The following is a 27,088-nucleotide window of genomic DNA, read 5'->3' on the forward strand; positions in this document are numbered from 1 at the left end:
ATTTTGGTTCTTATATTTATTTATTTTATAACTAACCGCTTATTATCTTAATTATCATTAACAACCCTCAAAATAAGAACCAAAATCCAAACACACCATCTCTTCCTCTCATATCTCTCTTCTTTCCGTCTCCTTCATTCTCACTCTGAAGTAGAAAACTTAGGAAGGGATCAATGGTGAGTCTGAAAGCTATTTGGATGAGTTCTATGCATGGTCAAAATTTATTTACTGTAAACATACCAATTGAAACGATACCACGTTCCAATCTAACTGAAAACATGCCAATTGTAACACTTACAAAACTAGGTTCAAACAAATGCCAAAACCACTATAAACTATGAAAAAAACATTGGCTATTGCTTCCCCTTTTGAAAGTCCACAGAATGCACAACCTCCTTCCCTAGATACACCTTATCTTCTTCACCTAACAAATTAAGATAATTCAGACTTCATCAAATCATATTATGTCGAGCAGCGAAATGATATAACTTACAAAGTTCTCTGGCCATTATGAGAATTATGTCTACTTTTTTAGCTTAGCTATGTGACTTATAACATCACTGAGGGGTTCGCTTAGAAAGCTTCTTTTCGACTGGAACAGAAAGGTAAAAATAGCAACAATTGTTTTACAATAACTTTCAATACAATTTTGCACCTTAAATTACTAAGTTAGAGTGATATGATACCTTCTAGGATGGGACAAGAGCAAAAGCTTCATCAACGCTGTCAGGACAAACTTTTGCAATCACAGATATCTGCAGACATAATTTTGAAATTTAACGATCGCTTAACTTTTTATTTATTTATTTGAAACATGAAGCAAGGTTAAAAAATGATACCTCCCCCATCAAACACACCATGTTTTATTTTATATTTGTTTTGGATTCAATTCCTTTTGGGTTTTTACATTATCATTAATGGAAATATTTTGTTTCAAATCCTAAATTTGATTTAACAGATTTCTACTAACTTTACCTTTTTTTATGAATTCATTCCATGTAGATTAGAAAGAGGAGAGACGTGAGCGTAGGAGAAGATGGTGTGTTTGAATTTTAGTTTTTGTTCTGGGGTTTGTTGGTGATAACTATTCCTTTAATGGAACGCTAGAGATGCTCTTATAGATTGAAAAGAGAAAAGGATACTCATCAAGTTTTGATTAGCGATGTCAAAATGAGTCATAACTCATTTAATGACATGTTTAACCAGTCATTAAACAGATTATGATTGACATTTATGAGTTGAGTCATAAATGGGTTGACACACTTAACTCATTTAATAAACAGGTTGGACATGTTTTTATTTGTGTAAACCCATTAACCCATTAGTTTCTCCCAAACCTTCACTCTCATCTCTTTATCTATTTTGATTTTTGAACCTTATACAACTCCACCTCCCAAATCAACGATCGGTGACACCAAATCAACTTCTTTATATCACCTCCAATATCTCCACCCTTCGCCAAGTTAATATCCACTTCCAGGACCGTCTTAAACATTTTTGGAGCTTTGTGCTAAATGAAAAAATGGGCCTTATTCATTAAAAAAATATTATTTTCATATAACAATAATATTTCTACAAAATGAAACACCAATATACGCTAACCTGATTTTTTATATAATAAATATAATTTAATTAGGTATTATATAATAATAAAAAATTAGACTTTTTAAGATTCTTAATCCGTTAGACTCTAGATATTTAACATTCACTCAATTTTTGACATATGGAAAATAAAAATAATTTAGTTAAATATTATGTAAAAATAAAATTAGACCCCCTTAAATTTGGGGCCCTATACGGAGGAACTTCTTATACTCCCTCTTCCTACTCCCCTGTCCACTTCCCTCCATTGCCAATAAGATAATTTCGGAAACTTTCCTAAATGATTTCTCTTTTACTTTTTCTTATTTTATTTTTTTTACTGTAATTACCAAAACTAATCAAAACTAAAGGAAATTTGGTAAATAAAGTAAATAAAATAAAATAAGAAAAAGTAAAAATAAAAAATTAAGAAATAAGAAAACTTAGAAACCTAACTATAACTAAAGTGAGAGAAAAAGTAATATGGTTGGACATTACATGCCCAACAATCAGAAACATTTTAGGTCTCCAATCCAAATATTGGGTCGACGATCCAAATATTTATTGCTAACTACTAGTACTCCTTCAATGGAACACTAAAGATGCTCTTACAGATTGAAAAGATAAAAAGATACTCGTCAAGTTTTAATTATAGAGGTTAAAATAAGTCATAACCCATTTAACCCATCATTAAACAGGTTAGGATAGACCCATTTATGAGCTGGATTATAAATAGATTGACAAACTTAACCCATTTAGTAAAGATGTTGGGCAACTTTTTATTCATGTAAATCCATTAACTCATTACTTTCTCCCAAACCTTCACTCTCATCTCTCTATTTATTTTCATTTTTTAATTCTAGACAACCGTCACCTCCCAAATCAGCGAAGTGACACCAAATCAACTTCTCTACACCACCTCCGGCATCTCTGCTCTTTGACGAGTTAATATCCAATTCTCTCCACTACCGATAAGATGATTTTGGAAATTTTCCTAGATGATTTCTCTTTTTGAAATCAAATCTCGGCTTTTAATTTCTATTCTTCATGCCTCTCCTTGAAATCAAATCGTTGTTCTCAAAATTGCATTAAGGTTAGGTAATCTATGCTCTCCTTGTTGATGTCCTTTTATACATTCTATTGAAGCTACTGCTATTTGTTGCATTACAATTGCATTTTGTTTATTTTCAAAATTAATGTAAGTTAGAATTCATTGTTACAACACAACTATATGTTGAAGAAAGAAAAAGTAAAAGAGGTGAAGACAACCTTTCGCGATAGAATTATTATTATATTTTGTTATTATTGTGATTTAGGATAATAATTTTTATCATATATATATAATGCTAAAGTTTATTATGTAATTTACTAAATACAAGCAAATCTTTAATGGAGACGCTAATTTTTTTTTTCTACTTAGCTGAATTTAAATTGGTGAATTTGAATTTTAATTATATTAAGAAATTATAGTGATGCGGGGCATCTTTTCCTAGGATCGGGTCCGGACGAGGGAAGTCAGAGGAAGAACCAAGTGCGAACAACAAGCGAGTAAAGAGACCAAAACAATACAACACGGGCGCTCAGACACGCCCCACGTGTACTTGGACATGCTCCGCGTGTATTTGAGATTGAGCCGGAGAAGGTCTGGAAGGTCACATATGCAGAGCTTGGTTTGGGCACGCTCCGCGTGGAAGAAAACACGCCCTGCGTACTTAAGGGTTGATCCGGAGAAGAGTTCAGCAGCCAAAGTACGCAGGGCGTACTTCTAGGCACGTCCCGCGTATAATGGATACTGATCCAAAGAAGGGCTCATCAGCCAAAGTACGCAGGGCGTACTTCTGGGCACGTCCCGTGTACTTTCACTTTTCAGGAACTTGTGCCTTACTCCAGCTTCCTGGTTATTTACACATTTGGTCCCTCAGCTCCTCTCCCACCTTCAAATCAACCCCCTCCACTTACCTTTACCCCATTTACCCTTATCTTTATGCTTTAATTAATTATGTAATCTACCTTTTATGTAATTAAGCAATTAGGGTTTGTGAGATGATATAAATTCATCTCTTTCTTGTAATTGTTTGGAACTTTTTATCAATCAAAATATAATTCTTCTTCAAGAAGCTTTGTTAAGGTTTATCCTTCAACAATGGGGATTTTATTATTCCTATGGATTTAGTCCATGAATTTGGGATCCACTCCTTCTAGTTAGCTAGAGAAGTTGTTAATCTTTGTTAGTTTACGATTAAAACTAACACATCACTATTTCAGATAAATCCGATCTGTATCAGTTGGTATCAGAGCCGATCGTTTTCCTTGAACGGAGACTTCTTTCGACAATGATTCAACCGAGTTATCCACAAGCCTTAAAGGAACGTCTTGAAGCCGAGACAATGGAGATGAGGCTCCAATATGCCGAAATGTTGAGAAAGACAAGAGAGAACTTGGAGCAAGAACATATGGAGAGACTCCAAAGGGGAACCCGAAATAGTAGAAGATGACAACGTCGAGCCCAACGAAAAAAGGATGAAGCAACTTCCATTTTGCCTCCTAAGGATTCATCCCAAATCTGTCCTCTATTGCACAAGGAAAAGGTAAATCTAAAGCTTTCAATTCTTGATGTGGAAGTTGTGGGTATGCCTACTCTTATTGAGGATTTGGTTGTTTGTGGTGTTGTTGGCAATTTAAATTCTCATTGTGGAGTTGTTGATAATAAATTTGTGAATGAGAATTTAAATGTATGTGTGGATGAGGAGGAAGGGATGCTTGTATGTGAGAACATGGGGAAGGTTGAATTTGTGTGTGGTAATATTGAGAACACCCATGTTGAGAAAGGTACTCCCCAAGTGTTTGATGAAATGCCCCTTAGGCATAGCCACATATGTATGCTTAAGGACATTAAGGATATTTGTCTTGAAGAGGGGGGGGGGGGGGGGGAGGGAAGGAGTTTGGGCTTATTAATCTCTTTAAGGGGAAAGATGAAATTAGTTTATGTGTGGAGATTGATGGCTATGGTGATGGGAGAGATGTTGGTGGTTCTACCATGTTGGGTTGTAGCATGTTTGTTGAGTCGGACGACTTGGCACGTAAATTAGTCGGTTCGAGTTATGGAGAGGAGTGGAAGGAAACGAAAGGTCATGGGAAAAGACGGATCGTGGATGAAGATGGAAATGAATTTGAATACAACCATGAGGAAGAGGAGTTAGTAGAGGAGATTGATGAAGAGGAGAACCAATCCGAGAACGAGCTAAAAAGAAATGTTGAACATGACTATTGTGAAGGCGAATTCGAGGATGAGGTTGAAAGGAGAGATCACGCTTCCGTAGATGAGATATGTGAGGATGGTGAACTTTGTCATGGTGTATATGAGTTTGATTATAATGAAGAGGGTAGAGTTTACCATGGGGAGGATGAACGTTGGCACATTGAGTGGAACCAATATGGGGCCGCTTATGAGAAAGACGAAGATAGGGTCTACTATGATGAAAGTGGGCGTTGGTGTGTTGAGTGGGATCGACACGGGGCTCTATATGAAGATGATGAGTGTAGATTCTATTATGATGATGCGTTGGAGGATGTTGACCGGTCCTATAACGAAGATATTTATGAGCATGATGGAGGTAGGGTCTATTATGGCGATGAGTTGGGAAATGAAGAGTGGAACCGAAATGAAGACACTTGTGAGTATGATGAAGGTCGGTTCCGAGATGACTATGAGTCGGGAAATGTTGGGTGGAACCGAAATGAAGATGCTTATGATGGTGAAGAAAATCGGTTCCAAGATGAGGATGAGTCGGGAAGTGTTGAGTATGAAGACACCTATGAAGTTGATGATGGTGGCAATGAGCACAATGTGTATTTGGTGACTAGGGTGCCAATGCCTAGTGAAGAGGAGCCTAGCCAACGTCATCGATTATTTAGAACTCGATGCTTAGTTCGTGGGAAGAAGTGTGAGATGGTGATCGACGGAGGAAGCCAAGTGAATATCATTAGTCGGTCCGCCATGATCAAGTTTGGGTTGGTTCCCGAGCCACATCCTAGACCTTACCGCCTTGGTTGGGTCAACGAGGTGGAGAAGCTTCAAGTTACTCATTGGTGTAAAGTTCCTTTCACTATTGGAGCTTATGGGGATGAAGCTATGTGTGATGTTGTAGAGATGGATGCTTGTGATGTGCTACTTGGTAGGCCATGGCAATTTGATTGTGATGCCTCACATGCGGGAAGAAACAACACTTACACCATACGCAAAGGCGGAATCCGATATGTCCTTACACCTTTGAAGAGTTCTCCTAGTAAGAAAACGGAGACCACTTTGGAAGAATGTCTAACTCGGGAGTTGAATGTGAATGGGAGCATTGGTGGAACGGATGAGACATTGAGTCACCTTGATTTGGGTTCCATGGGTGAGATAGCTAGCCACTCTCCTAATAAAGTCAAATCCCAAGAGGGGAATGAAGTTGAGAAGGGGAGTAGCAAAGTTGGAAGTGAGGAAGTTGATCCGATGTCCGAGGGTGACAAGCACATGTTTTTCAACGAGCCACCTAAGGGGTTTCCTAAAGGGCTTCCACTTTTGAGAAAGCTACCACAAGACATAGCATAGGATCCGGGAGATAGTGCACCTAGCTCTAAAAATGGTGAGTTGAGCTCTAGAGAGGAGGAGGGAGGTTGCTCTATGAAGCCTATTGATAGCACCGAGATGCCTAGCACATGCCACATGCAAAAGAATCGAGTCACTCATTGGGTAAAATCTGAACTTACTCTTTTTTGTTTTGTTGAAGTATTTATGTTGGAAGCTTGGTTGTGTATGTTGAGTGAGAACCTTTCCTATGAGGAGCCCATGAGGGGTGATCTTGTCATGAGGAATGAGAGTTTATTATTGAGGGAGGATCTTTCCTATGATGAGCCTATGAGAAATGATCTTGTTGTGGGAAGTGTGAGCTTCATGTTGAGGGAGCCCATGAGAAGTGATCTTGTTGTGAGGAATGTGGACTCTATGTTGAGTGAGAACCTTCACTATGATCAGCCTATGAGAGGCAAGCTTGTTGTGAAGAATGTGAGCTTTATATTGAGGGAGAACACTTCCTATGATGGGACCGTGAGGGTTGATCTTGTTGTGGACTTTGGCGATTGTTCATTGAAGGGGAATGGCTTCCCGGGGAACATAGAAAAGATGGAAGGAGGTCAAGGCTTGGTAAACTCGGAACTCATTATTTTGCGCTTTATTGCTATGTATATGTGGGGGTATATGTGGTGCTTGTTGGAAAAGAAAACCCTATAAGGAGTCAATGAGAAGCGATATTGTGATGACGAGAGTGGGATTTGTGAAGTCTTTGATGAATGGGGATAGCCGCCCGAGAGATGTTGAGAAGGTAGAAGAAATTCAAGACTTGGGGATTGAGGGCCAAGTTAATAAGGTGGAAAGTCTTGAAGTTCCGGGATTGTTCACCCAAGGTGAGGATGGAGCTACTATATGTGTACTTGGGTTCACTATGATGTGGGTTGACGAGTGTCGCCGAGATATTTCGTTTGATGTGGGCCATGGGCAAGGAGAGATTGAGCATGATAGCTGAGTTGGTGGAATGAGTGATAACAAAGTCCGGGCATATTCAATTCAAAGTCATGTTTGGCTTGTGAAGAGTACTCAAGGGATCGCTCCAATTTGGGTTGATATATGGCACCGGGACATGTCATTTGAGGTAGTCCATGAGCGGAAGAAGGTTGTGTTGATTCCTCAAGTTCGTGATGGGGAGATCAAGAGGGTCCATGGGTGGTCCGTTCAGCGAAACAAGGGGCGCGGGCGGACCATCCAAGTAATTATTGGGAAGTGGTTTAACCAGCTTCGCCAAGACATACCATTCGATGTTGGTAGAGCATCCGACATTGGTGGAGATTGGGAGATGAGTACCACAGAGGATGAAGTCCGGGGTGGGCCCCTTGTGGAAATATGGGGGAAAGCTCATGAGGAAAATGTGAGTCCGACAATATATGGAGTGGACTTCTTGAATTCATCTCGAACAACACTTTGGTTCGATTTGAGGGCTTGGGTTCATTCACAACGAACACATCTCTTCAATGCGTGGCAAGCAACTTGGGGTCAAGTTCTTTTTAAGAGAGAGTGTATGATGCAGGGCATCTTTCCCTAGGATCGGGTCCGGACGAGGGAAGTCGGAGGAAGAACCAAGTGCGAACAACAAGCGAGTAAAGAGACCAAAACAATACAACACGGGCGCTCAGACACGCCCCGTGTGTACTTGGACACGCTCCGCGTGTATTTGAGATTGAGCCGGAGAAGGTCTGGAAGGTCACATATGCAGAGCTTGGTTTGGGCACGCTCCGCATGGAAGAAAACACGCCCTGCGTACTTGAGGGTTGATCCGGAGAAGAGTTCAGCAGCCAAAGTACGCAGGGCGTACTTCTGGGCACGTCCCGCGTATAATGGATACTGATCCAGAGAAGGGCTCATCAGCCAAAGTACGCAGGGCGTACTTCTAGGCACGTCCCGTGTACTTTCACTTTTCAGGAACTTGTGCCTTACTCCAGCTTCCTGGTTATTTACATATTTGGTCCCTCAGCTCCTCTCCCACCTTCAAATCAACCCCCTCCACTTACCTTTACCCCATTTACCCTTATCTTTATGCTTTAATTAATTATGTAATCTACCCTTTATGTAATTAAGCAATTAGGGTTTGTGAGATGATATAAATTCATCTCTTTCTTATAATTGTTTGGAACTTTTTATCAATCAAAATATAATTCTTCTTCAAGAAGCTTTGTTAAGGTTTATCCTTCAACAATGTGGATTTTATTATTCCTATGGATTTAGTCCATGAATTTGGGATCCACTCCTTCTAGTTAGCTAGAGAAGTTGTTAATCTTTGTTAGTTTACGATTAAAACTAACACGTCACTATTTCAGATAAATCTGATCTGTATCATATAGCATATAAAAATAAAAATAAGATATTATATTAGATTTTAGTTAATTGGATTAAATGAGTCAACTCAGGTAACTTGTTTCACATTTTCCAATATTTTTAAAACCAGATCGAACCAACTGGTTCAACTGTGAATCAGTCCTCTATTCGGTCCGATTATATATATTTAAGGATAATATTATTGACCCCTTAAAAATCAAAATAAACTAGTGACCTGGAATTAAACCGATGAATCAGACTAAAATGTGAAATAGAAAGGTGAAAGATCTCACATTCAATACACACTAGCTGTTATCTGCAATCTGAAACCACCCTCCACATTCTTCGGGACTCCTCGGAAGCTAAACAGGTTTGGAACTCTTATTCCCTATAATCTTATTGCCCACTAGTTCTCTTTGAACTTGCAGCAGTGGATTATGTTTAACATTAATAAGTTAAAACACCCTGAGTTTCAAATGAACTGGAAAATCTTCTTCCCTATTGCCATCTAGTCTATTTGGCGCTAGAGATGCAACTTGACCTTCACGAGAGAAGATATGTGGCTTGATGACAAAATTGTCTCCCTTTGGATCTCGCTTCAGCAAGTTACGGATAGGGGTGTCAATATGGGTTCGCGGGTCGTAAACGGGTCGTGTCAACCTACTTAGGTGACCTGTTTAGGTCAACCCTAACCCGACCTGTTTAATAAACGGGTTGACACGATACGACCCGATTATTAAACGGGTTGAAACGGGTTGACTTAGATAACTCGTTTATTAGAACTTTATTAATTTTTGGGATATAATCATATGATTTAATCATGATTTATGAACCAAAGACTATTAGAAGAATCTGGTTTCTATTTTTCCACTTAAAAAATATGGATGGTCCGCTCAAAAAAATTACAAGTATCAAATTCCTGGACATTCGATCCAAAAAAAAAAAGTTAGGCATTATATATAAAAAAAAGCAAATTATTATTCAAATTGATGAAACAAATAGAAGGTTATATTATATATACAAGTTCTGTACCAATTTATCATAACGAAAGAAGAAAGGGAAAAAAAAAACATATTATTCGAAACCAAGGAATTATTCAAATTAAGAAAAACTACAGTATAATAGAATATAGAAACCTGATAGATTTGAGAAGAGAGGTGTGTAGGTAGATTGCAAATCACAATCGAATGAGTTTTGAAGAATCACGACAGAAGGAGTTTGAGAAGAATCATGATCCGATTGAAGGAGTTTTTGGGAAGAAAAAGCAGTCGGCGGTCACAGAGATGAGGAGATTGATGAATTAGGTTTTAGTAAAAAATATATACATATAAGTGATAAATTACTATCTTGCCCTAATAATATATAATATTTACAAACATATACGGGTTAAACGGGTTATACAGGTCAACCCGCAACCCAACCCGTTTCATAAACGAGTTAAGTGAGTCAACCCATTCGACCCGTTTATCACTCTAACCCATTAAGGCTCAACCCTAATTCGTTTAAATTGCGGGTTACGCGAGTCGTGTTAGCGGATCATGACCCATATTGACACCCCTAGTTACGGATGCCTACTAGAGTGGCACGAAAAACACGGAGAGAAACATGGACAAGATTGAGACTTTAATCAATTGGCTTCCTCCTCCAGCAATTTGGGTCAAGCTCAACGATGACGGTTTTTGTAAAGGAAACCTAGGGCATGCCGGAACTGGTGGAGTTATCAGAGACTTTAATCTCAGGTGGCAATGTGGGTTTTCTCTTAATATCAATGTCTGCTCGGCTATTCAAGCTGAAATGTGGGGTGTTCTTAAAGGGTAGCTCGATTGGAACCACAACTTTAAACACCTTATTGTGGAGAGTGACTCGAAATTGGTTATCCGTTGAATGGATAAAAAAGATACAAATCATAGGTTATGCACCAATCTGATTCATGCTTGTGTTGATTTTATCAACCGGGATTAGTAGATCCGTTTCATCCATGCTTTCAAGAAAAGCAACAAGGTGGCTGAAAAACTTGCAAATGTCGCCCTAAAGATGCAACGGGGATTTCACGTACACCAAACTTGTCTGTCGTGGTCGCACCTAGAGTTAGAGCAAGGTGCTAAAGGGGTCTCTTGGCCAAGAATAGTGAACTTTGGCTAAGTTCTGTTTGTTTTCCTGTTATTTCTTTTTGTGGGCGTCAGACTCCCATGTGTATCGAAAAAACTAAAGCTTTGCTATAGTATTTTATTAGTAATAACACAATCGAGTCAACTTAAAAGTTTTTATCAGATTTTTTTCCTTTTATAAAAGTTGGAATCGTGAAAAATATATATATATATTTCTATTCCATAAATTTAAAATCTTATAAATCTTTTTTTTTGGTTGATAACTGAAAGAAATTACAACGCAAAGACAAATGAGAAAAGGAAAAAAGAAAACAAAAGTACCTAGACAAACAGCAAACACAGAAAAAAAAAACAAAAGTGCAGCAAACACTAAAAAAACTAAAAAAAAAGTGCAGAAGGAAAAAAGAACAATAAGGCTTCAAGAGGGTAACTCTAAGTTAGCAATCAATCTAGCCAGAGAGCATCCACTCTTGTACATATGTAGAACGTTTCTGATGTCGGGTGGAGCTCGTTCTAGAGTCGTGATTCCCACAGGATAGTTGTGCGCCTGTGAGGCCATAAAATCTGCAGCTCTGTTCCTTTCTCTGTGTACATGGCATACACTAACCTTATCAAAAAGCTTTAGCATTTTCTGGATGACCCAACTGATGGTTCTAACTGGGTGGTGCATGGGACACTTGTGGTTTATGATGTTAACGGCTTCTAAGCAATCCGTTTCAATCTCTAGGACCTTCAATTCCATCTGAATGGCTAGAGAAATTCCAGTAAAAACTCCCCAGAGTTCTGATTCGAAAGCTGAGCCTAGACCTGCATTATGACAGAAACCAATTACCCATTTTCCCTCACTATCTCGGATGAGCCCTCCTGCTGCTATTTTCTCAGAATCTCTACACTTCGAGCCATCGACATTCAGCTTCAATGTCCCAACCGGAGGACTGATCCAACATAAATTGACTACCTACTTATCATTGGTATTCATCAGCATATCCAGTTTGTTCCAGCTACTGCATATTTCATGGATTTTCTGATTTATGAACTGTCCCTTATTTTGGGGGATTTGATCATTTTCTTTGAAAATAGGGAAGTTCCTCCATCTCCACATGTAATGAGTAGTTATTGCAAAAGTGGGGTGCCAATTAGAGGAATTAAATAAATTTCCCTCTTTTAACAAGCAGTCCTTAAACCCATTGTTGTGATGGGATTGAAAAAAACTTTCTCCACTCTGTTTGGGGAATCAGCTCCTTCCAAGTTTCTACACTAACTGGGCAGTCCCGAAGAGCATGAGTCAGCGATTCCACTCCTTCACTACACCTTTGGCAGTTTGCATATTCAATTAAGTGTCTCCTTTGTCTTTCTTGGTTAGTCAGAAGCCTATCATGGTAGCATAGCCAAGTGAAGGATTTAATCCTTTGAGGGATTTTAAGTTTCCAAATCTTCTTGCATATGGTATCAGAGTTTTGTGGATCTCTATTTTCCATTAAGAGTTCATAAGCCGCTTTACAAGAAAATTCTCCATTCTTTGAGTTTTTCCACCGAGGCATATCTCCAATTTCTGCCTTTTTTTTGCTAGGATGCATCTCAGTCTTAGAAGGATCGACAAATCAAAATATGGCTCCAGTAAATTCCAATCCCATTCACCGGATTCCGTCATCACCTCTGCTACTTTCCAAGTTTTGTGGTTGTTGTCGATAGGGATGATAACAACATTACTAAGTCTGATATTGTCCAGCCAGATGTTGTCCCAAATGAGACTCTTTCCCCATTCCCAATGCTCCAAGCAAGCCCATTCATAAACTCCTCAAACACAACATGAACGCTCCTCTAGAGGTGGGATCTGTTGGAAACCAGTTTCTTATTTCCTCCAAAAATCACATCCTTTTTGTATTTTGAAGAAAGGATCCGAACCCATAATGCATCTGGCTCCTTCCATAACCGCCAGAGGAGTTTCATCAAAAAGATTTTGTTAGTATCACATGCTTTTTGAATCCCAGCTCCTCCCATATCCTTTGGACAACACACTGAGTCCCAAGGCAGCAAATGAATCTCCTTAACGTCCTCGTTCCCTCCCCAAATAAATCTTCTGTTAGCTTTATCCATTTGTTTTAGGATCGATGACGGTAACATATTTGTTTGCATGATATGGTTGACAGTAGTTGAGGAGACTGATTGAACCAGGGTCATTCTGCCGGCTAAAAATAAGGAGTTGGCTTTCCAGGGGCTTAGTTTAGCATTCAACTTATCCAGTGTTTCTACAAATGGAGCAGAGGAACTCCCAGATATTTTCCTAGATAGTCTGTCAATGGTATCTTGCAGGCATAGCTAAGGTCCTGTGCCAAGCTAGAAGAAATGTTTTTGGAGACTGCCATTTTAGACTTATGAAGGTTGATTTTCTGGCCTGAAATTTTGCAGAATTCCAACATAACATCTATAACCGCTTCAACTTGCTAACTTCAGCCTCTATAAAAATTAGGATGTCATCCGCAAAGAATAAATGGCTCACATCTAGACCCTGGTGAGATAGACGAATATGATTAAACAATTTGCTAGCAGTTGCTTCTTTCAACATATGGTCTAATCTAGCCATGCATAGAACGAAAAGATAAGGCGAAATGGGATCGCCTTGTCTAATTCCTCTTGTTGGGTTAAAAGAGTCTGACATTTCACCATTTATCAGGACTTTTGCATTGAGCTTGTTCTAATACACTAGTCAATAATCCTATTCCAGTTTGTCGGTATTCTTGCCTTCACTAGAGTATCTGAGATAAAATCTTATAAATCTTATAATGGTATATACTAATAATAAGTTTATTGTATAAATTATTTTGAGCTATTAATTAAATTTAATAATTACATTTTTTAAATATATTTATTTTTACCATAAATAAAATAAATTTTTTTTATTAATAATATATAATATCAAATAAAAATAAATAAATTGAAAATTTAAATAATATATTATATATATTAATAATGTCATCTGATTCAACCAAATTGAGTAAACCGATTGAACCTATTGACCATTAATCCAACCGATTGAACCTATTGACCATTAATCCAATTGTCAATCCGATTCGACTTTTGATCCGATTTTTATAACATTACGCTTTTTCCATTTTTTATTTTAGAAATTTTTAAGTTTTTATACTTTTACATTTTTTTTCAATTTTTAATAAGATTTAGTTAATTGATTAAACTACTCAACCCCATATAACTTATTTAATAAATGGATTATCTCAATGTGTTTATTAAATGGATTAAATTAGATTGATCCATTTATTAAATATTTTAGGTCAATCCATTTACCTATTTTGATAGTTTTGGTACCATTTTATTATGCAATTCATACACAAAATAATAAGAACAATAAAAGAACAATTAAAACATATATAGGAAAGTTTACAAATTTAAATTTCTTATTGTATATATAATATAAATAAAAAGTTGTGATAGACAATATCACCATTTATATAGGTAAATAATATGATAAATATATATTCACATAATGTGAATAAATAAAACTCATGACTTATTAATTTTATTATTCTCTCATTGAATTCACCAAGCAAGGCTAACTGTCCTCCTTATCCCTTTCTTCATTTTCTCAGCCTTTTGTGTCTTTTTTGACTTCATTTTCCACACCTAATTATAATTACAATAAAAAAAATCAATTAATTAAATCCGTGTCGAAGCGAGTGGCGGCACGTACTATAATCTTAAATATGAAGATGCAATCACAATACTTGCGGACCATATTCGTTGGGTAAACTTATTCACGGATCCAGATACTTCAATGGATCGGGATAGGACGTTACAAAATTACAATAGACTACCTAATTAAGTGTTTTTTTTATCCGAGTTTTGAAAATTTTAAATATAAAACAACCCAGTTCGGTCCGAGCTGTTGATATAATAGGTATATATGTTTATTTTTTTTATCCCAAATATAAAACAACTAATCCGCCCGTCCTATTAATATTATATATATATATATATATATATATATATATAATATTAGAATTTAAAAAGAAAACTTATATAAGAATATACGTCTATTTAGTTTTGAAGGAGAGCCCCTGGTTCACCCCTCCCCGGTTAAAGAGGTCCAGTTAGTTGGTTGGAGGAAGCCCAGGGAAGAAGTTGTCAAGTTGAATACGGATGGCTCCTGCCTTAGTAATGGCAGAATTGCTGCTGGTGGAGTTCTTCGGGATGCTGGTGGCGCCTGGCTGGCTGGGTTTACCCATAACTTAGGTACGGGCTCCTCCTTTACTGCGGAGCTCTGGGGGATCTTGTCTGGCATTAAACTCGCCATTCGCATGGGTGTTAAAAGACTTTCGGTGGAGTCTGACAATTTGGAGGCTATCAACAGGATTTCGGATAGACAGGTTGTTTGTCTTAAGAGTCAGAATCTCATTAAAGCCATCTTGAGGCTTCGTCCTGCCTTCGATTCTCTTACCTTCTCCCATATTTATAGGGAGCAAAACCGCGTGGCGGATCGCTTGGCAGCTGCTGGGCATGGGGGGATGTTAGGTGTTTCTACCCTTTCCGTTCCTCCTTCTTTTCTGTTACCTTCTCTTCTTGAGGATAGGATTGGGGTCAGTCTTCCTAGACTGATCCCGGGTTAGGTTTTTGTTTGTTTGTTTTTTTCTTCCCTTCTTACCAAAAAAAAAAAAAAGAATATACGTCTATTTGGGCTGAGCTTAAGGTTTGATTTTCAAGCCCAAACCAAGTCTAACCCCTCCAGTTTTCGCGTCTAGACTCAGCCCAACTCGATCCAATATTCACTAACAAATGGTGCTCCAATGTGTAATGGAAATTTTTTTAGTGTCTTTCCTCTAAAAAAAATTAAAGCTTTATACACAAATTCAATGAAGATTTTCAACAACCAGTGAGTGCTCAAACTCCCTCCCGACCTCCTAAATCAACCCATGCACCCGTTCTTTTGAGGATTATATCCGTTGCACCCTTAATGGTACCCAAATGAATTTTTTTGAGCTTTTTTTTTGTTTGAAAAGGAATTTCATTAATGAGCTTTAAGGGGGCAAAAATTCAACAATGCAAAATTTCAACAATACATGCGAAATAAAATTCGAAATAATAAGTTGAGTTTATTAATTACCTCTTCTTTTCGGGTTTGCTCGATTTCTTCCTGTTTTATATTATAAAAAATTGGAAAAAATAATTATAATTAATAAAAATAAATAAATAAATATATATATATATATATATATATATATATAAGGAAAAAAACATTTGACAATATTTACCACAAGTTGTTTTAGCTTAGCATTTTCCTCTTTTAGCTGAGTTAGCTCCAATTCCAACTCCACAGTATATGCCTGTTCCAAAAAAATTAATAAAATAAAATTTACTAAAATCATAATCAATAATTAATTAAATTATTATTTTCATCTTTTAAAATTTTAAAAAAAATCAAATGAAATCAAAATTTAATGTATGTTTCAATTCATTTAATTATGAATAAGAGCACAATACCTGTTTCCTTGCTCGAGACCGTGCGGCCGATTCCCTATTCTTGATCATCCTTCGTTGCCTCCGCTCCACCACCACCTCAGGCGGACCATCTATTATCCTCTTCTTGCTTTGATGTGTGCCTGATTCGGTATGACCTTGATCACTTGCACCATCATTACTTCGCGCTTCACCTACATACCCTTTGTTTTGAGGGAACAAAGGGTAGGGCACGAAGCCAGCGTTCGCAGGTGGGCCGGGAAAGCTACTTCCAATGGTTTGATGTGGGGCCGGAGGAAATGTCATTCCCATCATTGACCCCATTCCGAAAGTCGCATCCAAACAAGCATTCATGTTTTGCATTGGTGTCATTGGTGTCGCCATTTTTAGCGACGAAGCCCCAGGTGTGGTGGTCGGGGGAGCACCCTGAGCAAGCCTTCTTGCTTCTCGAACAATGCCAGCTTTTACTAAGAAATCTTCTAGTGTCATCTCTCCTAGGGTTAGGTGGCGTTGGGGAGGAGGCGGAGGCGGAGTCTCGACCGGAGCATCGAGATTGAGGTTAGGTTTTCCATTTTCAGTGTTTTCATTGTCATCATCCGGTTGATCTTTCTGAATCTCAAACCAAACTTCGTCCACAGTTTTCTTACAAAGTGGGGACGGGATTGAAAATGAGCCCTGCCTAGCCAATGCAGCCGGTTTCCCATCCGCAACTGCATTATCCGCATCAACAACCCCACCATTAGCATTATGATTACCATTCCCATTGTTATTACAAGCATCATCATCAACGTCGCATTTGATCTCCTCTTGTTCTTGGTTCGAGTACGAGTGGAGTTGAATTTCTTGATTTTCATCTACTTCGACGCTCCATAAATTCGCGAGGAATTCGTCCATGTTCATAGAACCAACACTTTTGCCACTTTTATTTTGAATTTCATTGAGAGTAAGTGAGAAAAGATTGGAATTTTGCATACTCAAAGAAGCACCAAATGAAGGATCATCCTTGAATAATAATGTTTCCTCTTGTAATGGTGAATTTGGTTTTGTAATGTTTCCATAGGCAATTCCATTATTTTCTGAATCAGAAATTTCCATTTTCAATACCTGAAAAATATTTAACTGCAATAAGTCAAAATTAATTATGTAAGATAAATTAATTTATTGAAACACACAAAAAAATAAATATTAAAAAAAAACCATTAATTTTTTATATTTATAACACGACAACACGATTGCACAATTACAAATTACCATTTGATAGCACGATTACCAATTACCATTTGACTTCACGATTACGACATCACAATTGCTGATTACCATTTGATAGCACGATTGCATGATTACCGATTACCATTTGACGTGATTACCATATATAATCATAATTATGCAAGACAAATTAACTTATTGAGACACAAAAAAGAATTATTAAGAAAAGATACCATTAATTTTTTTATTGGGTTATTAATTTGTAGCATGACAACACGATTACGACAACACTATTGCACGATTATCGATTACCATTTGACACCATTATCAAATATAATTATAATCATGTAGAATATAAAAAATATGTAACACGATAATGTGGTGGAGCTCTTAGCCTGTTGGTTGTGAGCTTACCTATGACTCTAGAGGTCATGAGTTTGAATCACATGGAGTGAGGTGAGTTAAGGGGTTTCCTTTATTTTTAATGTAATCTTTTGTTGTTTAATGTAAGTGCATTGCGCATAATTTTTTTTTTTTTTAAATATAACACGACAATCTTTTTTTTACACTCCTAATTTTTATCGGGCTATTAAATCTAAAAATGCCTAACTAGCCCATCTAGAATTCTTCAAACTTTTGCCCAATTTGGAAGATTTTATCATTGTAGATGATTTAAGACTGATTTTTAATAATTTAATTTATTAAGTATATTCAATTAATTAAGTAATTCTATATCAGATAAATAATATAAAAAAAATCTAAAATATGCAGAATTCTCCCTATATTATATAAAATTAATTTAAAAAAATTCAGTAAATTTTCTGCAAATTAAATCTGCAACCAATCAGAAATTTCTGAAAAATTAACCATATTCTTATAATAAGACAAAAATGATGAACACATGCAACACTAAACAACAAAAAATATTTAATAATTTAATTTATTATGACATATACCTATAGCTAGAGAGAATCAAAACAAGAGGCATTTCTCTCTCTAAATAGAAAATTCAGAATTCCAGTTTTTATATGAGAAAATGGGAATAAACACAAATTATAATTACATTTTTTTTATTGGAATTCATATATAGTTATTGAAATATAATAGGTTTATGAACAGTCTATATCGAAATGAGTTATCGAAATAAATATTTATATTATTTGTGTGATTATATATAATATAAATGACAGAAATATAATATTAGTATTAAATGAGTTATCTACCGGTAGATCGTATTGTTGTATCAAAAATTCAAAGGGATAAAAATATCCTTAATATAGGTAAATAATTTAATAGTCCTCATTATTTTCTGTAAAAATACTGTTTAGTTATCTATTTTGAAAAACAAATTTTAAAATTACTATATTTTATATATACTTAACTCTTTGGTCCTTTAACTTATAAAAATATATAATATTAGTATTAAATGAGTTATCTACCGGTAGATCGTATTGTTGTATCAAAAATTCAAAGGGATAAAAATATCCTTAATATAGGTAAATAATTTAATAGTCCTCATTATTTTCTGTAAAAATACTGTTTAGTTATCTATTTTGAAAAACAAATTTTAAAATTACTATATTTTATATATACTTAACTCTTTGGTCCTTTAACTTATAAAAATGTTATGTTATTCTGTTATTTTTTGTATTTATATCAAATATAATCATTAAAAATCTAAAAAAACAAACGGATCAAATAGTTAATAATAAAAATAGAAAAATCAAATAGTTAATAATAATAAAAGATAAAAAATTTATAATATATTTTTCAAAATATGACCACTAAAACAATGTTTTAAAAATAAAAGAACCAATAAATTATTTAGTCCCTTAACAATGATGAAAAACATCAATTTTATATCTAAAAGATACAATTTTTACCTCTATGTCAAAAAGCTCTCTTAGATAAACATCAATTTAGTCCCTTAACAATGATGAAAAACATCAATTTTATCCTTAATATCTAAAATATACAATTTTTACCCCTATATCAAAAAGCTCTCTTAACAATGATGATAAACATCAATTTCGTCCTTAACAATGATGAAAAACATCAATTTTATCCTTAATATCTAAATTATACAATTTTTACCCCTACATCAAAAAGCTCCCTTAACAATGATGATAAACACCAATTTCATCCTTAATATCTAAACTGATGCAATTTTTACCCTATATCAGAAAGCAAATTCACCCGTAATATTAGCAAATTAAGTCAATTTAAATAATCATTCATCAAATATTTTATTAAATTTTAAAATATTAATTACTATTTTTATTGTTAAATCATAAAAAAAAATGTGAAATTTTCATCTAAACTAACTGATGAAAAAAATTTCCATTCAAACTAACTGATGAAGGAAGGAATAAAATAGATGTGTTTTACAAACATGTCTGAAATTGATTCAATTTAGCAAATCGTGTGAAATTGATCCAATTTAGCAAATCTTCAATACTAACTACATGGATAAAATTGTACCGTTTTAGAGCGCGAAGGTAAAATTGATTCTGACAGTCACCGTTGGGGAATATTTCTGCAACTTTTCCCTCGAAATAATAATAATAATAATGAAGAATCTGAAATTGGAAGGAAAAGAGCTGTTTGAGTCCAAGAACTTCATTGCATGCATCAAATTAGACCAAATGCAATTAATTTCTTACATTTGATCATCAAAAAAAATTTTGGAAAAATAAAATTAGGTACCTGATCGAAGCTTCTGCTGCTGATGATGATGACGATCAAGCTTGAAATTAGAAGATGAATATATGGAGAAAAATTAATAAAAAATGAGAAGTTCAGAATATATATATATATATATATATATATATATATAAATATAGAGAAGAAAATTAAAAAGTAGAAAAAGAAAAAGAAAATGAAAACTGTGGGCAGAGAGAGAGAGGGAAGAAGAAGAGAGGAGTGAAGAGTGTAGCCATGGAAACAGAGCTTAAGAGATGGCATTTATGGGACCCATTTTCAGTTTCTTTTCTGTTTACTTGACACGTATTTGACACTTGGCTCTTTTCTTTTTCAAAAATATAATATAATAAAATCTCAATATATATATATATTTGCTTTTATTGAATCATTTAATTTGAGGATTTATAATATTAATGCTGGGATATGTGAATATCTAGTTCGGATTGGGTGACGTTGGGATAAAAAATTTAAATAAAAAATAATTATTAGGTTCGGTTTTGTGTTAATTTCGTATTATGGTCAAAATGAATTAATCGTATAATTCAATCCGAATTTTTTTTATACCATAATCAGATTAATTTCAATTTCATGTTTGTAATTTTAGTATGTACATATTAGAGATGAACAAAATAACCGGTTACCGATAATCGGTTACAGATAATCAAATCGAAAATTTAATTTACTTCGGTTATTTTTACTCTCGGTTCAGGTTTTATTTAAGTTTAGTTTAGTAATCGGTTGTTAGTTCGGTTGTTCCAGAAAAATCGGTTTAAATGAAACCGAACCGAACCGACATTTACAAAAAAACTAAAAAATTGTAATATTATTTTATATTAAGTAAACCAAGTATATATATATATATAGTTTTAAAAATGTCAAATTAATATTTAATTTCAATGAAATTCAAAATTTATATGAAATAATATAATATTTTTTCATAAATAAATATATTTCTTGTATACTTTTTTCCTCAAAAAGCATTTAAATTAGAAATTTATGTATTTCGGCTAGTAACCAAATCGAATTGAACCGTAATTTTTCGATTTTATAATATTCGATTACCAATTTTATTCGGTTCGGTTCAGTTTCTAAAATATGGCATATTTCGATTTAAGTAACTGAAAGTTTGGTTCGGTTAGTAACCGAACCGATGCTCATCCCTAGTACGTATATTAATTTTGGCTTTTAAAAATATACGAGGATATATTATATATTTAAATATTTTATGTTATTTTTGTATTAATATATTAATATTAATCATTCCAAAATCCACTAATATCATATTGACGAGTCATTGATAGGGACGTTTTGTCCCTATCTTTCTAGTGTGATTTACAGTGTATTTTGAGCTAATAATTGAGTTTAATTATAAAAATAAGCGTGTTTTGAATAAATAGCGAAATAATAATAAAAATCGTACTTTTAATAATTTTCGTTACTTTTTTTTTTATCAATTTTTAGAAAAATAAAGCAGCAAGTAATCTTGGTGTTCGTAGTCGTATTTTGCAGGTTCGGGATAAACACATAAGGAATGCAAAACAGAGGAAGAAATAACCAAATTTCAGCCCAGTCCACGCGGAGCGTGCCACGTCACTACATAGTGCCCACTGAATTACGATAGTCAACCCTATCTTGTGCCCAGGTCAATGCAGTCCATGCGGAGCGTACCACAGTCTACGCAGAACATGGAGTGGTGTGAATCAATTGACAAACTTCAGAACAGCAGTTACGCGGAGCGTGGCCTGGAGTACACGGAGTGTGAAAGGGTGATAAATCAATGATAAGTTCTAGTACCTCAACTACGCGGAGCTTGCCTGGTCTACGCAGAGTGTGGCCTGGTCAACACCTTGGGGATTTAGTCTATGGAAGTGTGAAATCTGCAACAAAGTAGGAAAACCCATTTTAAGCGGAGGGTGGCCTGAAACACGCGAAGCGTGGCCTGAAAATCAACTGAAGAGTGTGAATTGTCCCAAAGACTTATGTAATTACGATTGTGCTCCCAAGTTTGATGTGTATAAATAGGAGTGTTTAGCACTCATTTAGGCATTCAATTTTCCATGTACTAAAGTTCCTTACTCCTTGAGAGCTTGTATAATCCTCCCGTTACTCCGCTGAGGTTACGTTCCATCCGCATCCACCAAGCTCGAGAGTTCCACCTCCAAGTCCTAAGAGACGACTTTGAGTCCGGTTAGCTAGTTCTAAGGGTCGATTCTTCTTCCCTTTCCACTTGTTAATTAGTTTGTACTCTTTCTATGTACTAGGCTTGGTTGTATCCCGTATTTACGCGTTCCACATTTATAATATATGATTTACCATTTCAGTTTCACTATACGTGTTATTCTTTATTACTTGCTTTGATACTTATAGTTGATTATTGTGTAGGTTGCTTACGAGCTCCAAAGTCTATTAGGATTCACATAGGTGTTGTCTTACCGGAGTTGACAATCCGGAAACCGTAGGAATTGACGAGTCACGGAACTTACGGGTCCTAGTTTCTGATCCTAAGAATTAGAGTTGCCTTAAGGGGAAATCACGACCTAAGAACCTCACGGAGTTGTTCGGTCTATAGATAGTCGTCTTTGCAAGAGTAAATTATTAATCGTATATGTTTCGAATTGTTTGTCATATGTTATAACTTATCATCATTCGTATCACTCCACAAGGACTTGAAATACATGAAAATTGTCTCACCCGTAGTTTATGAGTAGTTTATAGTTGTCAACCAACTCAAGTCTAAAGTATTCACCGCTTAGATAACGTATAGAACCAAGTAGTTTAATACTTGTAGGTATAAATCCCGTGGATTCGATACCCGATCTTAATCGGATTTATTACTTGATAACGACATGGTACATTTGCCCCTACGTAGTGTCTAGTGGAGTTAAAACACGTAGAGAGATCATAACTGTAACACACACATAATTTACCACTCTACTAGAGGCGCTCATCAAGTTTTTGGCGCCGTTGCCGGGGATTTATATTTTCTTGCAATATTAGACCAAAACATTTATTGTTAGTCTAAGCATTCTTTTTGTATAAAATGTTTATATATACTCTTTTACTAACAACATTCTTTTTGTTCATATCTTCTTATTTATTTATATTTTCTTTAGTTTATGCTCACCCGATCTCGGAGTGGTACTCTTATTCCTATTGATCTTGAAATTGAGTGTATCCTTTGTAGGATCCGGAGAGAAAAGATGGCCAATTTTTAACAACGAAACCAACCAACCCGAGAACAACCAAAGGTAACCCAACCAACCCGAGAACAACATCCGAAATGGAGGAGGCAACGACACAATGACGATGATGGAGATTCTAGCTCCACATAGACCACAAAATCACAATGGAATTGTCGCCCCCACCATTCCGACCAACACATACGAGATCAAGACAAGCATGATCCAATTGATCCAACAACTATGACAATTCGGAGGAGACTTCATGAGAACCCTAATGAACATCTTGATAAATTTCTTAGGTGTATCGATACTTTTCGGCAAAATGGTGTTCCGATTGAGGCCGTACGTCTAACGCTTTTCCATTTTTCTTTGACAGACCAAGCTTTGGAATGGTTGCGATCATTGAAAGGGGGATCAATCACATCATGGGACGAGCTCGAGAAGGAGTTCCTTTTCTATTACTTCCCACCATCCAAAACGGTTAAGTTGAGGAATGACATCATATCTTTTTGGCAACTCGAATACGAGGCCCTTCACTCAGGTTGGGCTAGGTTCCGAAAGTTGCTCTGAAATTTCCCCCACCATGACATCTCCAAGCACGATCTCGTAAGTACATTCTATCATGGATTAACTCCTACTAATCGTGCAACTATGGATCCTACCGTAGGAGGGGGTTTGTTTAGGAAATCGGCAAGCGAGGCTTATGAGCTTATCAACGAGTTAGCTAGAAAAAACATCCAATGGCAAGAGGATCGACTTGCCGGACCCTCGCGACATTAAACATTTGCCATGGAGGACGAGGCTCCCAAATTTTCCATGGTCGAGATGAACAAAAAGTTAGATGCCTTGATGGTGCAAATGAGCCTCAAAAATTCACCATAGGTCCTAATGTGCTCTCATTGCGGCGGCGACTATCATGGTCAAGATTGCCAAGGAGAAAGTCCTTTTGCCGGCGACGCCGAAAGTATAAGTTATATAGGAGGGCAGCCAAGGTATAATTCTAACTTTAACTCCTACCATAATTCAAATGCTTATCACCACCGCAATAATAATAACAACGGATGGAGGCCTCAACCAACACCCAAATTTGTCATATGGCAATAACCAAAACATGTTGAAGCCCCCATCTAGATTTAACAATGAATATATGGAGCACGGGTTGGGTAATCCCCAAATGCCCAAGAAGGCCAAAACTCTCAACCTCCTAGCAATGCGCAAGACCCTACAGTAATCAATCTTCTTAAAGAAATATCTTTCCGTCTTGCTGATAATGAAGCATTTTGCAGGGATTTGGGGCACCAAGTGGCCCAATTAAATCGCCAACAACAAGAGAGACAACAAGGGTCTCTCCCGACCAACACCGAACAAAACCCGCGACCAAAGAATCGAGAGTCCGCGCAAGCGATCACGCTCCGAAGTGGTAAGGGTTTGGAACCACCGGTTCCAAAGGCGATACCAACCGCTCCAAAGGTAAGTAACGAACCGTAAGAAGTAAGCAACCCCGGTTCGGACCCAAAAATTTTAACTTCCTCGGATAATAATAAAAGTGCAAGTGATCCAATTGGAGCTTATGCACTGAAGCTCTCATTCCCACAAAGATTAAAGAAATAAAAATTAGATCACCAATACGGTAAGTTTTTAGAAATTTTTAAGAAACTTCATATTAACATTCCATTCGCGGAGGCATTAAAACAAATGTCTACTTATGCGAAGTTTCTTAAAGAAATTCTTGTCAAAAAGATGAAGTTAGAACAAAATGAAACGGTAGCGCTCACGGATGAATGTTCCGCGATAATAATGAACAAACTATATATATATATTTGTTCCATTTATTGAATCATTTAATTTAAGGATTTTTAATATTAATGATGGGATATGTAAATATCTGGTCTGAAGTGGGTGACGCTGGGAAAAAAAATCTTAAATAATAAATAATTATTGGGTTCGTTTTGTGTTAATTTCGTGTTATTGTCAAAATGAGTTAATTGTATAATTCAACCGAAACTTTTTTTTCATGCCATAATCAGATTAATTTCAATTTCATGTTGTGTTTTTGGATCACTTATAATTTTAGTATATACTTATTAGAGGTGAGCAAAATAACTGGTTACCGATAACCAAACCGAAATTTTAATTTACTTCGGTTATTTTTACTCTCGGTTCGGTTTTCATTTAAGATTAGTTTGGTAATCGGTTATTAGTTTGGTTATTTCGAAAAAAAAACCGATTTTAACTGAAACCGAACCGAAGTTTATAAAAAACTAAAAAATTATAATATTATTTTATATTAACTAAACCAAATATATATATATAGATGTATTTAGTTTTAAAAATGTCAAATTAATATTTAACTTCAATGAAATTCAAAATTTATAAGAAATAATATAATATTTTTTCATAAATAAATATATTTATTGTATAATTTTTTATCATTAAACATTTAAATTAGAAATTTACATATTTCGGCTGGTAACCGAATCGAATTGAACCGTAATTTTTTGGTTTTATAATATTCTATTGCCAATTTTATTCGGTTCGGTTCAGTTTCTAAAATATGAAAGTTCGGTTCGGTTAGTAACCGAACCGATGCTCACGCCTAGTACGTATATTAATTTTGGCTTTTAAAAATATACGAGGATATATTATATATTTAAATATTTTATGTCATTTTTGTATTAATATGTTAATATTAATCATTCCAAAATCCGCTAATATCATATTGAAGAGTCATGTAATATGTTTATTACAACGTAGGAGATTTGAGTCGTATTTGGAAGCAGTAATTATAATTTTATTAATAAATGAAAACATCAATCCCCGTTCGGATAATTTTTTTTGTTAAGGTACCATTTCATAAAAAATAAAAGCATCGTGAACTTTTTTTGGATTTTATTCTAACAATAATTTTAAATATTTGTGTTATTTTTGGGTGAGTATGTAAATCCTAACCCAACCAAAAAATTTCAGTGTACATGAGTTAATCCAAAAATGACATATTATCTACTAAGCTGAATCCAAACACTAAATTTACGTGTTGATTTCATGTCGCGTAATCGGGTCGTGTATATTTTTGCCACCTCTAGACAAGAATGAACTGAATCTCACATCGAAAATAGAGACACATTGTCTTGACATAGACGCATTTTAAAGCCGTTCGACTGAAACTATTGGATTTGGGTTAAAGCGAACAATATCTACGTGGTATTGATACATAATGTTACACAATATACTCGACCAATTTAAAAAAGGATATGCACACCACTTCATGAGATATATTTAGTGTTAAGAAACAAATATGTATAAGTAATATGTATTACACTGGAAGTATTGTAGCGGCCTAATGCATTTGTTGCCCCGTGTACTTGACCTTAGGGTGGTAATTTCTGACACGAAAACACGACTACAGAATCAACCTGACTGACACAATACGATTGACACGAAAATCATTTTTCTAGCATTTATAACATATAAAACCATATGGAACATATAAATGAGATAACACGATTTTGACATGAAATTGCCACATCTACTTGACCCAAAACTCCAATTCCCCTTTAACTTTTAAAAAGTTCCATATGACCCCATATTATTATCCCATTGCATTCAATAATCCTCTATTTTTTTTAATAGAATTTGTGGGATGCATGGAAAAAAGACACATTTCGTCACGTGTAGAAAAGGAAATGTTATCCTTTTCTACCAAAAAAAAAAAAAAAAAGAAAAGGAAATGTTAAATAGATTTTTTTTAGTGTTGTACTTATCCTTTACTAATGAATATGTGTTTCTCCCCATATATATATATATATATATATATATATATATATATATATATATATATATAATTTGAGGGAAAAGTATAAAAATAAAGTCGTGGTTTGCCTAATTTATAAATAGGGGCTTGTGGTTTAAAAGTTTTTTCAAATAAAGATATG

General features: G+C 35.4%; 1 protein-coding gene across 3 annotated transcripts; it reads right to left on the reverse strand.

Moving 5' to 3' along the window:
• Positions 1-198: 198 nt before the first annotated feature.
• Positions 199-20,195, reverse strand: LOC136221905 (ABSCISIC ACID-INSENSITIVE 5-like protein 1). Of its 3 annotated transcripts, XM_066009386.1 has the most exons (7): positions 19,978-20,195; positions 19,753-19,850; positions 16,090-17,169; positions 15,861-15,932; positions 15,713-15,742; positions 687-755; positions 199-424 (listed from the first exon to the last, which is right to left on the reverse strand). In XM_066009386.1, exons 3-6 carry the CDS (start codon positions 17,158-17,160, stop codon positions 690-692), a joined length of 1,239 nt encoding a protein of 412 aa, XP_065865458.1. In that variant the 5' UTR covers positions 17,161-17,169; positions 19,753-19,850; positions 19,978-20,195; the 3' UTR covers positions 199-424; positions 687-689. The 3 variants fall into 3 exon arrangements, with proteins under 3 accessions (XP_065865458.1, XP_065865456.1, XP_065865457.1); XM_066009384.1 differs by lacking the exons at positions 199-424; positions 687-755 and adding an exon at positions 13,980-14,235; XM_066009385.1 differs by lacking the exons at positions 199-424; positions 687-755 and adding an exon at positions 13,980-14,235 and having other exon boundaries at positions 16,090-17,184.
• Between the last annotated feature and the right edge of the window lie 6,893 nt (positions 20,196-27,088).

Source organism: Euphorbia lathyris, chromosome 3 (genome assembly GCF_963576675.1).
Source record: "Euphorbia lathyris chromosome 3, ddEupLath1.1, whole genome shotgun sequence".
NCBI lineage: Eukaryota > Viridiplantae > Streptophyta > Magnoliopsida > Malpighiales > Euphorbiaceae > Euphorbia > Euphorbia lathyris.

What these genes read in the sequence shown, in the direction of transcription:
- LOC136221905 (XM_066009384.1), bottom strand. Translation starts at nt 17,160, where the DNA reads ATGGAAATTTCTGATTCAGAAAATAATGGAATTGCCTATGGAAACATT. An exon ending in GGTCTCGAGCAAGGAAACAG is followed by an intron (nt 15,933 to 16,089) that starts GTATTGTGCTCT and finishes TTTTTGGAACAG; the next exon opens with GCATATACTGTGGAGTTGGA. An exon ending in AGCAAACCCGAAAAGAAGAG is followed by an intron (nt 14,236 to 15,712) that starts GTAATTAATAAA and finishes AATTATAATTAG; the next exon opens with GTGTGGAAAATGAAGTCAAA.